The sequence below is a fragment of the Aquila chrysaetos genome, chromosome 3 (assembly GCF_900496995.4).
Source record: "Aquila chrysaetos chrysaetos chromosome 3, bAquChr1.4, whole genome shotgun sequence".
Classification (NCBI taxonomy): domain Eukaryota; kingdom Metazoa; phylum Chordata; class Aves; order Accipitriformes; family Accipitridae; genus Aquila; species Aquila chrysaetos.
Window position 1 is genome coordinate 52,308,687 of NC_044006.1, and position 13,661 is coordinate 52,322,347.

The window sequence follows — 13,661 nt, forward strand, 5'->3', positions numbered from 1 at the left end:
AAAATCCTCTCTGTAGCATGAGAGAACGAGGTTTTCATTCCTCCCTGGAGGTTTATAGTTTATTCCAATTTGATTCTTCTTTCAAAGGCACAAGTATATCTCTGACATCTGTGCAGACCATATACTGACTTTCAACTCCTGTCGCAAAATCTTAAACACAGGAGTTCGCCTCAGTGAAACAGTCATGATAGCTGAACATTACCAAATCGATGTGCTCCTCCCAGGCACAAAGTTTTGACTGAAATACTTTCAGAACTCCCCAGAAAACTCAGCCTAAGGCACAGGTGAATAGGTACTCACCTAGCAAGGAAAGTTTCAACACAAATATTTAAGGAAGAGCAAAGGATTTGGGATCTAAAAGCATGGTTTGGATACAGAGTGAGCTACTAGCTCTATCTACAAAGACTTTTTAGATGCTATTAATGTGAAAAGTAAAATTGCACTCTTACTTGGGAGAGTACTAATACAATATGAAATTGGATAAACTGGCTTATAAAATTCTATCAGGTAACTTGGCTTGCAGGAAGAACGTGCTAAAACAATGCCAGGGGTATTTTTCAGAATTTTACCCTGCTGTTCAAGAGGGAATTTAGAAGTATAACATCTGCCACCAAAGCAGAGAAAAAGAGGAAAAAAATAAGACTCAACAGAAGGGGGAAAAGGCTATCAATAAGCAAAGAATAACAATCCATAGCTAGAGATCCTACTATGAAAAGCAAGACAAAAAAATCCCCAAATGGATTCTTTATTCTGAAGCTGCTCTAACTCAAACCATTTTTATACAAGCATAGATGGTAGCAATAGAATAGGAATGACGTGCCCTGTCACTGAAGCCAACAGCATGCCTACAAAGAGAAGCTAGCAGACAGGAAGCTAAGGCAAAATTTACCATGCAATCGCTCCTCCAAGCTAGTGTCTTAGTGACACTTCCAGTGTGTGCAGAGAATGCCTTTGTGCCAGGTAACTTATTGTGCTTTGAAAATGGAGAGAACTGTCTTGTCTTTTGCATGGTCTAAATGAGTCTTGGAAGAAATCATTGTGTCTAAAGTAAGAAGTGACTATTCAGCACAACAGCTACTTCAGATGGACTTACCTGCATGATGGGCCCAAAAAGTCAAATTCCAGGCAGCATCACACATCATCATGTCTCTTAGAAATTATGAAAAAAAGTGGTTTGACTTCATCCCAAAGTTATGATGCAACAAAATGGTGACTGATTAATATATTCTGTTCCCAGTGAACTCAGTGTTAGACCGGGCAGGGGCTTCACGGGGATCAGGACTGGAGACACTGGCTGTATAACCTTAGTTTGAGATCTGGCAGTATGTTACAAGAATCATCACTGATACAACCCCCAGTCCTATTATTTTAAGAAAACAAAGAAGCATCATTTAGTTCAACTAAATGAATTTTCATCCTGCACTAGCCCTATATCTAGCTTCAAAAATGCTCATTCATTTTGGAATGTACACTTCTAAAGCAATATTTTATTGTAAAATGTCTTGGAAATGTCTGAATGCTGATCAAGTTGGCTGAGGCACTGGGAATTGCTCTTTTCTTGTATTTTGGGGTTGGGGTTTTTTGGTTGGTTGGTTGGTTGGTTTGGCTTATCACAAATACACACACCTGAAATATTCAATAAATTCCAAAAACTTGAAAAGAAAACAAGTCCTAGTGGACTTTGTACCAGGCAACAAAATGACTAAAATCCTTCAACCTAGAGTGTGGGGCAGGGTGAGGAGAACAAGATTTCTCTCTTCCCCAGTCCTCCCCAGTCTTCCTTCTCAATGTGTTATTTTGTCCAGTTCCTCATCTACTAGTCATACTCCTCACAAATTATGAAATTAGCAACTTCAATATTTGTTTGCTACAACTCTTCTCTCAGTTACATAGTAAAGCACGTATGCAGTTAGTCTGAACACTCACCAACAAGTGAGTTTTTCATATAAAAAACTTCAACCAACTTTATTTGTCATCTGTTTCCTAGAAACAGCAATATCAGTACTCAAAAGTATAGCAAACTTCTGCTCAGCGTTTCTGTATTCCTCTCTTCATTCTTCTCTACAGATGTAAAGGAACTGCAGAAGTTATGTTCTTGAGCAAACATTCTCAGTAGCGTACTCCAATCTATTTTTAGGCAACTAAATAAGTGCCCTGTTTTTCAGAGGTTGATGTCAATGAAAGTTTCACTGTCATCTCTTACTAAGGTATCCCAGTTAGACATTTTTCATTTTGCTCCACTAGGCTGACGGCTATATCGTTCTGGGGCACTTTGTGTTTGAAGAACACTCTTCTTGTAACAGTTGCTGAATGAAAAGATAATCTCCCGCCCTGAATGTTGTGAACTCAGAGGAAAAAATCCTTCCCAACAGAGCATAGACATGGTCCCACTGTACAAACCTTCAATATTTGGATTTCTTTATTGTCTGAACTAAACACATTCTTATAGTAAGAAAATTCATCTTGATATAATGGCCTTCCTCTGGGCACAAAGATCTGTAGCAGCTTCATAATAGCTATAAAAACTAAAAAGATAAATCAAACAAAATCTGTAGTCAGCTCTCCTAAACATTTCTGCATTCTCAACCTTGTCCTGAAAAAAATCAAAACATAAAGCAACAGCAGCAAAAAGAACAGAGTCCTTCACCTTACAGGAAAAAGCCTTCTTGAATCTTGAACAGCTGAAAGAATATCTCATGACAATTTATAGACTGTACTGGAAAGTAAAATGAACTTACAGCAACAAGTTCAGCCCACTGAATGTCATGTGCATATTGTTATTAAATGACATATATGGTACTGGTGATGTGTCACTGAAGTTACTTTGAGAAGAAGGGAATTATATCCTGTCTGGCTTTCCTTGGAAAGGATTGGAAACACCTTTAAATTCGTTTGCTAGACCTTTAACAAGAAATGTGTCATCTGAAACATATTTCATACCACACACCATCTGATACTCTTGCAGGGCACTGTAAATAGCAACACTATTAGAAAGAATGAAAATCACAAATGCTTCAGTTTTCATTATGGTTTAATAAATATGGGAATAATATTTGTGTTAAACACTTCATTTGGGTATTAAAAGCTACTGACCATCAGTTTCCAACCCAGCTTTTAAGGACACGATCTTGTAGAGACATGCAGTGAGCTAGTTTCCGTGCCTCAACAAAATTCATTAATCATCACCCAATACTGAAATCTGGATGAGTAAATCACTACGGAAAATAATCTCCAAGCCTGCAACCAGATACAAACAAAGTGAGTTCAGTGATGTTCCGTTCAGATAGGTGATATCGACCTGCACAAAGGATCAGGATTTGCATTGGATTGACATGCATTCAAACCAGTCCCACCACATCCCAAATGTTGTCCTTGGAATTCACCCTCTCTAGAAAGAGTGTATGGAAATTGTAACTATTGAATTCATACCATGTCCTCAAACTGGGACTAGAAATTTTAAGCACATCTCTCTCAAATTTTCTTCTGTGATTTGTAGCCTCCTTTGAGTATCCAGCTATCACTGATCACATTTAGCCTGTGCTCACAGTTCAGTTGGTGAGATTTAACTGGACAACAAATGGATCAATAATATTGCTAGAATAAAGATGTGGAGCGTACATATGTATGCCTGAGCGGTGTGGAGAGAGGTGAGAGTCCCTGGTATACTTGCTGCCTGAATTTGAATGATTTTCACACTCCTTCATAAAACTGCAAGTTAAGTGATAGAAATCAGGCTATGACAAATTTGAAAAGATGAACCTTGTTAAATGCCTATGAGGTGAAGCACAACTCAGAACATAACTACTGAAAACCATGCCATATTTTTATTTTTAGAATATGGCAGCAAAAAGTAACAGTTTAAAAGTTATTTCAGTTTTTTAAAAAATGCATTAAAAATAAATCACACAGGAAGTTATGGCAGAAGATTTATTTTCCAGTTGCAATTTATTGGCTGAGACATTTGTTATTTATGTACAAATTTCAGATTTTTCACTTACTGGTATCTGAAAAAAACCCTTGAATCTTTTTCCAAATTTCTTCTACAGCCAAGGTCCAGGGAACTCAAATAGAAAAGATGTTGTGGGCCAAGACTGAAATGCATTGGCAGCCCTCTGATTGAAAACTTCCAATCCTCTTGCCTCTCAATATACGGTAATAGCTAAAATGACCGTTCTGGACTTACAAAGGTGACAGCTCCTGCATTTCCTCCCTTTCCAACTTTTTTTTTTTTTTCCTTTGGAATAACAGTGTTTTCAAAAACAGAACACAGAGGAGTACTTTAGACGTGACTACCTGCAAAGACTTCATGATGATAATAAGAACTAAGGAGAGGGTTGTGCCTCAAAGCCATAAAATATATCTAGAATGGGAATAGGAAAAGTGCCAGAGAAAATTAGGTTCCTCTGGGAGATCTTGTTACATTTTAATGTCTGGAAACTCTAAAGCCAGACACCTCTCTGCACTGTGTCTCTATCTGTTTTAATTGGCTGAAGAAGGACCAGCCTCACAGTGCTTTTTCAGAAATACAGGACGGATCTAGGAGCTCTGCATATGATTTCACTTATGTTTCAGGAGAAAAGGAGATGCAATTAAGGTAGACCTCAGAGGCACAGCTAGGACTGCCATACAAAGTGAATCATTAGGTTCAGATGAAGGTGAGCAAGATTTTTATGCTCAAACATTTCCCTCAAGACTTGTATTCTGTGATTTGCAGCTCTGAACATCTGACCCTCAGTGACTACGTTTAGTTTCTGTTAAAAGTTTGGCTAGTGAGATTTAAATGGACAGCTGTTACAGGAAAACCAGTGTCAAAGATAGTCAGTCAATAACATTCCTGGAATAAATGTGTACTTGCGCTTGTGTGCATGTGTGAAAAGAAATGAGAGGAGAATAACACTGAAGATGAAAAGGTGAAAGTTTGTTACATGAACCAACATAGTAAGCATACTTCTTGTCTCTGTAGTGCTTTCCTGCTAGTTCCCTTTTCCAGGCTAGCGTTTGTCCACAATACATGCAATCTCCTACTTGTTCTGTCATCAGAACCTAACTTTAAGTCCTTCAAGATGCAAACATTCTGATCCTACTGCCTTTAATATGTGCTGTATATTTACAGATCTACTCATAATTATGCTCCACATTCCTTACAGAAAGGTTAGCTATAAAAGTAGTAGCTAATCTTCTCATGCTAATCAAACTCTCTAGACTAACATGGGTTATAATTATGATGCTGGATGAAATGCTGAAAATTAGTCCCTACTCCACAGATTCCTTATGGACTGCAGAGTTAAGAAGAAGCAAAACTACAAGGGAATACAGATGTATCTGCCCAAACCCATCTGAACTTTTGCCTCTTCAACTCAGCTGCACTGTCTCTCAATATTGAATAAAGGTCGTTACCAATTTGAAATGAATTATGCCAATTTCATCTTTACTTAGAGCTAAGAAAAAATTCATTAGATTTCCTCTCTAGTGTGTCTTTGTGATACTGATAATCAACCATAAAGGCAGCTGAAACATTTCCCAGCTTTCCTATACTATATGATAATATGGCAAACCATGTATAAGGCCTCTCCCTTCACACTGCTCAAGTATATGCATGCATATATAGTCCTAAGACTCTGGTAGGCATTTTATTGGTTGGAGACAGTAAGTGTCTCCCCATAAAGGTTATGATTAATGCCTCCATCCTGCAAACATTTCTGTAGCCGAGTAACTCTATGTCAGTCACTCCTCCCACTGCTGTGGGAGAACTTTCACACCCAACATAAGGAGATTCCTATATACCACTTGTTTGGAAGGGCAGGACTTAATTTTAGTCATGTCAAACTGAGTGACAAAAAAATGACGATAACAATGTTTTGCCTCAGTCTTCACCAGCAAGTGCTCCAGCTACACTGCCCAAGATACAGAAGGCAAAGGCAGGGACTGGGAGAACCAAGAACTGCCCACCGTAGGAGAAGATCAGCTTCGAGACATCTAAGGAGTCTGAAGGTGCACAAGTCCATGGCACCTGATGAGATGTATCTGTGGGTCCTGAGGGAACTGGAGCATGAAGTAGCTAAGCCACTATCCATCATGTTTGAGAAGTTGTGGCAGTCGAGGGAAGTTCCCGCTGACTGGAAAAGGGGAAACATAACCCCCATTTTTAAAAAGGGAAAAAAGAAAGACCCTGGGAACTACAGGCCAGTCAGTCTCACCTCTGTGCTTGGCAAGATCATGGAGCAGATCCTCCTGGAAACTATGCTAGGGCACATGGAAAATAAGGAGGTGATTGGTGACAGCCAACATGGCTTCACTAAAGGCAAATCGTGCCTGACAAATTTGGTGGCCTTCTATGATGGGGTTACAGCATTGGTGGGTAAGGGAAGAGCAACGGACTTCATCTACCTGGACTTGTGCAAAGCATTTGACACTGTCTCACACAACATCCTTGTCTCTAAATTGGAGACACATGGATTTGATGGATGGACCACTCGGTGGATAAGGAATTGGCTGGATGGTCGCATTCAAAGAGTTGTGGTCAACGGCTCGATGTCTGAGTGGAGACCAGTGACAAGTGGCGTTCCTCAGGGGTCAGTATTGGGACTGGCACAGTTTAACATCTTTGTTGATGACACGGACAGTGGGATTGAGTGCACCCTCAGCAAGTTTACTGATGACACCAAGCTGTGTGGTGCAGTTGACACGCTGGAGGGAAGGGATGCCATCCAGAGGGACCTTGACAGGCTTGAGGAGTGGGCCCCAGCAAACCTCATGAAGTTCAACAAGGCCAAGTGCAAGGTCCTGCACATGGGTCAGGGCAATCCCAAGCACAAATACAGGCTGGGCGATGAGTGGGTTGAGAGCAGCCCTGCAGAGAAGGACGTGGGGGTGTTGGTTTACGAGAAGCTCAACATGACCTGGTAACGTGCTCTTGCAGCCCAGAAAGCCAACCATACCCTGGGCTGCATCAAAAGAAGTGTGACCAGCAGGTCAAGGGAGGTGATTCTCCCCCTCTGCTCCTCTCTCATGAGACCCCACCTGGAGTACTGCATCCAGCTCTGGGGCCCCCAACATAAGAAGGACATGGACCTATTGGAGCAAGTCTGGAGGAGGACCAAGAAGATGATCAGAGGGCTGGAGCACCTCTCCTATATGACGACAGGCTGAGAGAGTTGGGGTTGCTCAGCATGGAGAAGAGAAGGCTCCAGGGAGACCTTGTAGTGGCTTTCCAGTACCTAAAGGGGGTCTACAAGAAAGCCGGAGAAGGACATTTTACAAAGGCATGTAGTGATAGGACAAGGGGTAATGGCTTTAAACTGATAGAGGGTAGATTTAGATTAGATTTAAGGAAGAAGTTCTTCACTGTGAGGGTGGTGAGGCACTGGAACAGGTTGCCCAGAGAGGTTGTGGATGCCCCGTCCCTAGAAGTGTTCAAGGCCAGGCTGGATGGGGCTTTGAGCAACCTGGTCTAGTGGAAGGTGTCCCTGCTCGTGGCAGGGGGGTTGGAACTAGGTGGTCTTTAAGGTCCCTTCCAACCCAAACCATTCTATGATTCTGTGATAAGGAGAATGACTAAGACTACACTTACTGTCAAGAGCTGGGTTTAGTCAGTTATGTGCCCATTACAGTTAACATTTTCCAGGTGAGACTTTTTAAAATAACATGCTGGTCAGAAGTACAGATATAACAAAAGTCCTGTCTAGCAGAATAATATTTGACGTAAAATTCGCCTTTGTTCACAGAACAAATATGAGCTTATAGCACTGCTTTGGTTTTACTTAAAATGTATTTTGAGGGGACAAATAAAGCCTGAATGATACAGAGGCCCTGAGCCATTCTTACAAAGATATGAAATTTTTTCTGTATAAAAGTACATAGATGAGTCTTAATAGATAGATTCTTGCATTGCCTGCAACTCCAAATAATGTGAAATTTCTCATATTAAAAAACATTAGTGAATCAATTAATGTAAAGGTTATGTTGATGGGACCTTACAAGTGTGTTTGATTTATGAAATATGCCTGCTGGTGGTTTGTAGAAATTTCATAGGGCTCTTGGAATAGTTTCCAGAGATTTGCATAATCTACAATATTTTATGATTTATATCCTGTACCTACACCAGAGAAGACATTTCTAGCAGCTGTTGGTGGATTTAATTCTCCTGAAAAGCTCTTTTTTTGATGCTTGGCTGAGGTTCTCTCTAGAATCATGTAGAGCTACACACTGGCTTAGCAAGGCCCAGGGTATCAGCTTTCAAGCGAAGCTGGAAAATACCTGCTGGTTCTGAGGGAATTGGGTGCTCACTCTTTGGAAACATTCCCATTGCCTAGATTTGCATTATCCTGTTTGCTCTCCCTTTCCTTCTTCTGTACAGAGCAAGCAAAGCCCACTGTGTTTCTGCCACCAGTATGTATAATCACTGAGTGCTCTACTAATGAAAGCATATATTGCTAACTCCTAAATTAAAATAGTCTCTTCTATAGAAAACTGAATACAGTAGAAATACTAATAAATGAAATGTCTATATTCGGGAATCTATTAATTTTTCCTTGTTGTTTGAAAACATGACTACAACTAATGTTCCTGTATTTTTCATTTCCAATTTTTGCTTTTGTGTTTCCTAATTACTGACTGAAGGGGTTTTTCTTTAAAAAATCTTTCTCTTTTAGGGGAATATGTTTCTTTTTTCTCTCACTCCAGAAGGTTTTGGAGATCCTCTAAGAAAGTCCTGAGATGTGAACTGAAGAATAAATACTTGGATAGATTAGATAACATAAATTAAAACTAGAAATTTAAGCAAGGAGGCAAATGTAATTACCCATGCTTTTTTGTACGTTAAGAAACTAACTGAAATTATTGTACATTAAGCAACTGATTGAAATAAATCTATTGTGACAGTAAGACAATTTTTACATTATTCTAATTAGATGTTTGATGTCAGATAAACACATAAGTCTTGATTTTCAGGTTTCTACAAACAAAGCTAACATAAAATTAAACACAATCCATGAATTTTGAAAAGTGCTGTCTTAAAAAACGCAGTTACTTCTTGAATGACTTGATGGCTTCTGAGATTAGATATAAAACACACACAAAATTTCCATCATCAAGTTGTTTGTGACCCAGATATGGTGTCCTCCTGACACTTCCACCAGGTTGCTCCCCAATGATGCTATTTCTTCTCTCAGAATATTTCTAAAAGTAAACGCTCTTGTGTGACCAAATCATTAGAGGAATTGTCCACACACGCATTCTTTTCCATTTCTCTCATGCTTTATTCTAACTTTCTCTTTTGGTCTCTCTAACATGTATTATTTCTATCACATCTTCAAAAATGCTGTTCCTGAAACCTTCTTTCTCCATCCTTCTTACTTGGGAGCATTAGAGCTTCAAGTTGGAGGAGGATTCACAGAGGCTACAATGGCAGCAGAAATAACATCTACACTGTAGAATAATCAGAATTAACCCTTACCCAAGCACAGTGGTTCTCATATTTCAAGAGAGGACACTTGGGTCAACATGATGGTGCAAGGCATATGAGAATTTGCAGTATTTTGCCCTGTAGGAAGTTGCTTCACCTATTACTGAATTTCAAACACGGGTAAGACCAATGATTGTTATTGTCTCTATTTTGCTAAGAGAAGGAAAATATGGGGAAATGTATCTTTGAAGATATCTTGTATTATGTCATGCAGTAGCTCCTTTTAATGCCATGCTAACCTGCTAGAACTGAGGGTCTAAGTGGTGCAGTATATCAGAGCCCGAGATTCCTGAATAACACACATCGTGCCTCATTTTGAATATCTGTGTTCTGCTCTTCTAGTTTTACGCCTCCCCATTCATCAAATGTACTCACACACCTTCCTGTAACAACTTCCCTAATTTACATGTGTCTCTTATGGCACACCACTTTTCTGTTCCCCCAATAATCCTAGTCTAAATTGTTCATATGCCTTCCAGCCGCTTGAGCACTTCTATACTTCTCCTGATGTTGTCTTCCATGTTTGGAATGGACTTCAACTGGCAGCGGCTTCGCAAAGCTATGTACTTGTGATTCTTCAAATCCCTAATTCCAGAGGGGAATTCCTCTTTTTCTGAAAATTAAAAGTTATCTGGTTAGGGGTGCATGGCCTGAACAGCAGCTACACCTACTCCATGAATTTCCTTCTCACAGAGCCGACATGTTTATAGGCAGGCAGGGTTAGGAAGCCTGCATTGCTGCTGATAGTGTTGTAACTATTCTCAGAGTTTTCAATCAAGTGGCTTCTAGGAGTGCAAAGACATGATTACAAAGTTATATGCAAAAGAATTAAATATTCCCATGGAAGCCTTAAAGGGGCTGATCTAACTTGTGCTAAAGCTAATGGCAAATTCCCATTCATTTCATCCTGGACTGAATTAGGACAAATTTTTTACCATTTTTGTTTAAATGTTGTCTCTTACTCCTTCCATTTTGTCAACCAAATTAAGAATGTAGCCCTTACTCAAATGTATTATTTATAATCTGTTTATCAAAGGGTACAGCATGCCTACACGGTCTTCTGGAGACAGCTCAATGCTCACTCTTCCTATGCTTCAAACAAACTAAATGTGAACAAACGCTTATCTGAAGATACTGTTCTCTAGGTAGTCCCTATGGGGTACACCGTGCCACGTAGGAAAGATATACAAACTATGACAGGAAATAGTTCACCTTCAAACAGCTCACAACGCAGGCATCTGCAAAAAAATGTGGAAATATCTCTGCCCAATTCATGGGAAGCTTATAGGTCCAGCTGGGAACTTGGATTTTTATTTCAAGTTCTGCACCTGACAAACAAAATTAGGATAGTGCCAGTTTCACAAGTGGCATCCTTACTTGTACTACCATTAAAGGTAGACAAAATACATTTAGGAAAAAAAGATGGTGTAAATGAGACAAACCACAGAAACACACAACTTTCCATACTATATGGAAAAATGTTTTCCTTCATACCAGAATGAAATCACTGAAATCTTGGAACCAGGTTTTGACTTTCTTAACTTTTCACACATGAAGGAACACTATAATCTCACAACATAAAACAGTAGCTCAGCCACCTCTTTTGTGCAGAAGTCAGAGTGTTGTAATGACTCCTGAGCACAAACAGAAATAAAACCATCAAGGTACAGTTAATAATAATTTTCCAGTGGTTATTTATGGGTCTGATCAGTATTTCACACGCATGCCAAACAGTAACTACTCATGCTTGCAGTCCCATGGGGCACAATGGAATTGCTTATAGCAGAACAAATCAAAGAGTTGCTTCTGCGTGCAAGGTAATGGTTAACAAAATGGGACTTTATAAAAAAACCACTCAAACCTTAGAAAAGCTATTTCCAGGTTATGGGATGACAGATTTATACTTCAGCAGATGAACACTACTCAGTAAGAAAACAGAGCAACATAAAACCTGTTTTGAAATAAGTATAAAAACAGTCATTGAGAATGTGATGCTTTCCAATCGTAGAATGAACAGTATTAGCCAGACAACACACAAAAAACCTAAACGGGTGGACTATGGAAGAAACCACTGGTAAACAGCCCATCACCTGCCTTCACATAGCTCAGCTGCTTTCTGTACCTTTTAAAGCAATCTGTACTTATTCGGTGACCCACTCACTCATCCCCCTCTAAAGCCTCTGGAAAATAAAATATTCCAGGCTATCAGGTATGAAAAAAGCTCTCAATTTTTCCCCTTTCAACTTACTGCTGCAATGACAGGAAGGGGAATTCTCCTACTCTCCCCAGGCTTCAGCTCAGGGTTTTGCTTCTCAGCAGTTCATCTTCCACAAACATCTCAAGCATTTAGAACCACAACTCATCTGAGCCCACCTAAGGGCAGCTGGAGTATGAGAGGGACATGACTGCAGCTGGTCCATAGGGGTGCTGCTCCATGGCTCCAGACCTAGTGCAGCTAATGAAAACCTCCCCTAACTTTGCTGTTCCTGCCAGAGAAAGCTGTGAACAGTGAAGTAATTGTGGCATTATGAGAGCTCTTAAAAGCATCTCCCACTGATTCTCCTTGCTGTCTCCACAAGAGTAAAGGGTGAAACCTATAGTGAAAATTTAAATCTTAAAATTGATGATGATGATATACATCAGTATTCCTTGAGTGTCTCATCTTTTATTATAAGTTTCCCCCTGCTCCCCCGCCCAATATATCCTAAAGAGGACGAATTTCTTTGATGGTACTATCTAGAAGCACCCTTTTGAACAGCTGCTGGAAAAAGTGGCAAGAGGTCCCTTTTTCTTGGAAATCGGTGCATGCCCAGCCCAGCGCCTCCTTCTCAACACTAAGCTCCCTTGCTCCTCTCCCTCCCTCCCTCCCTCCCTCCTCAGCATGGCCCGAGCTATGTGGAAGCAGGCAGAAAGGCAGTCGGCTGGGTTTGCATGCAGGTTTCTACGAGAAGGGCAAGCTGTAAAATTTGACTGTACTCTGTAAGAGAAAGCGGTAGGTGGAAGAAAAACACTTGAGAACCGCTTCAATAGGAGCTAACTTTCCATTCAGAAGCAAGCCAGACGATTTAAAAGCCAGTATCAAAGTTCCTTTTATTTGACGGCAGCAACGTCCTTCCCGCCGAAAGACGAAAGCTATTTTTAGCCGGGTGGTACCTTTTGATCACGTTTGTTTGCCTCCTGACTCCATCTGCTGGGAAGACACCCTACTACCTGCTGTCCGCACTGCCACGTTTGGCAGGAGCGCAGAGGTGAATCACGGTGCATTCGCTCACTCTCCCACCCTTACTGTGGCTCTCTGGATATTTAAATATTGGGCAGCTTGGAGCAGCCACAGCAGAGAAGTAGTCCTCCCTGAGATACTTCACGCACAATCACTCGACGCTCTCCCGCAACGTGGGGGGGTGTTGGCTCAGTCGCCTCTGGATGCCCGTGTAGCGGGGGGCTGCTCTTCTGAGGGGACCAGAGGCGCTCGCAACAGGGTCTTCCTCGGCCTCCCCTTCAGTTTAAAACGCTTACATAACTTCTGGAGCAGAGGCGGGAATTTAGGTGACTTTGCCGTCCGGTGAATGCTGCGGCCACCCCTTGTTCGTCCTCCCCGGCTCGGCGGACGGTAGGTAAATGGTTCACGCAGGCCGGAAGAGCAGCAGAGGAGACGGGGCAGACGGGAGGACGCGGGGCTGCATCCCCGGGGCGGGCAGGGCCCCCCCGACAGCCCGGGCTCCGCTGCCGCCCCCACGGCCGGGGCAGCGCCCCGAGCGCCCAGGTGCCCGAGCGCCGGCGTTTCACGCTGCGCGCCCTCCATTCCCCCGGCTTTCCTCTTCCGAGAGGTGCCCGCAATGGGACCGAAACGCGGGCTCGGGTCTGAGGAACTTTTCCCAAAGGGCGGACTCCGGCCGGGCCCCTGGGCGCGCAGGGCCCGCGCTCCTGCGAGGAGTCCGCGCTGAGGGGAGCGGGGCGCCCGTAGGCGACGCGCCCTCACGGCGGGCAGGGCCCGGCCGCAGGCCCGCCCGGCGCGGTCCGGGGACCCCCGGTTCCGCGCGGGAGGGGCAGCCCGGACAAAGGGCTTTCGGTCGCTGGCAGCCGCGCCGCCGCCGCCGCGTCCTCCGTGGGGCCGAGCGGGGGGGACGCGCCCCTGGCCCGCGCGGCGGGCCCCCCCCCCCCTCAGGCGGTGCGGCGGGAGCGGCCCGCGGCCCGCCTC

At 42.4% G+C, this 13,661-nt stretch overlaps 1 protein-coding gene across 1 annotated transcript in view; it reads left to right on the plus strand.

The window, feature by feature from the left end:
- The first annotated feature begins 13,000 nt into the window (after positions 1-13,000).
- The window catches only part of CALCR (calcitonin receptor), a 181,368-nt gene continuing 180,707 nt past the window's right edge, over positions 13,001-13,661 (plus strand). The window contains exon 1 of the mRNA XM_030010291.2: positions 13,001-13,073. Within this exon, the coding sequence (XP_029866151.1) occupies positions 13,030-13,073 (44 nt within the window). The 5' untranslated portion in view covers positions 13,001-13,029. The remainder of the gene's footprint in view (positions 13,074-13,661) is intronic.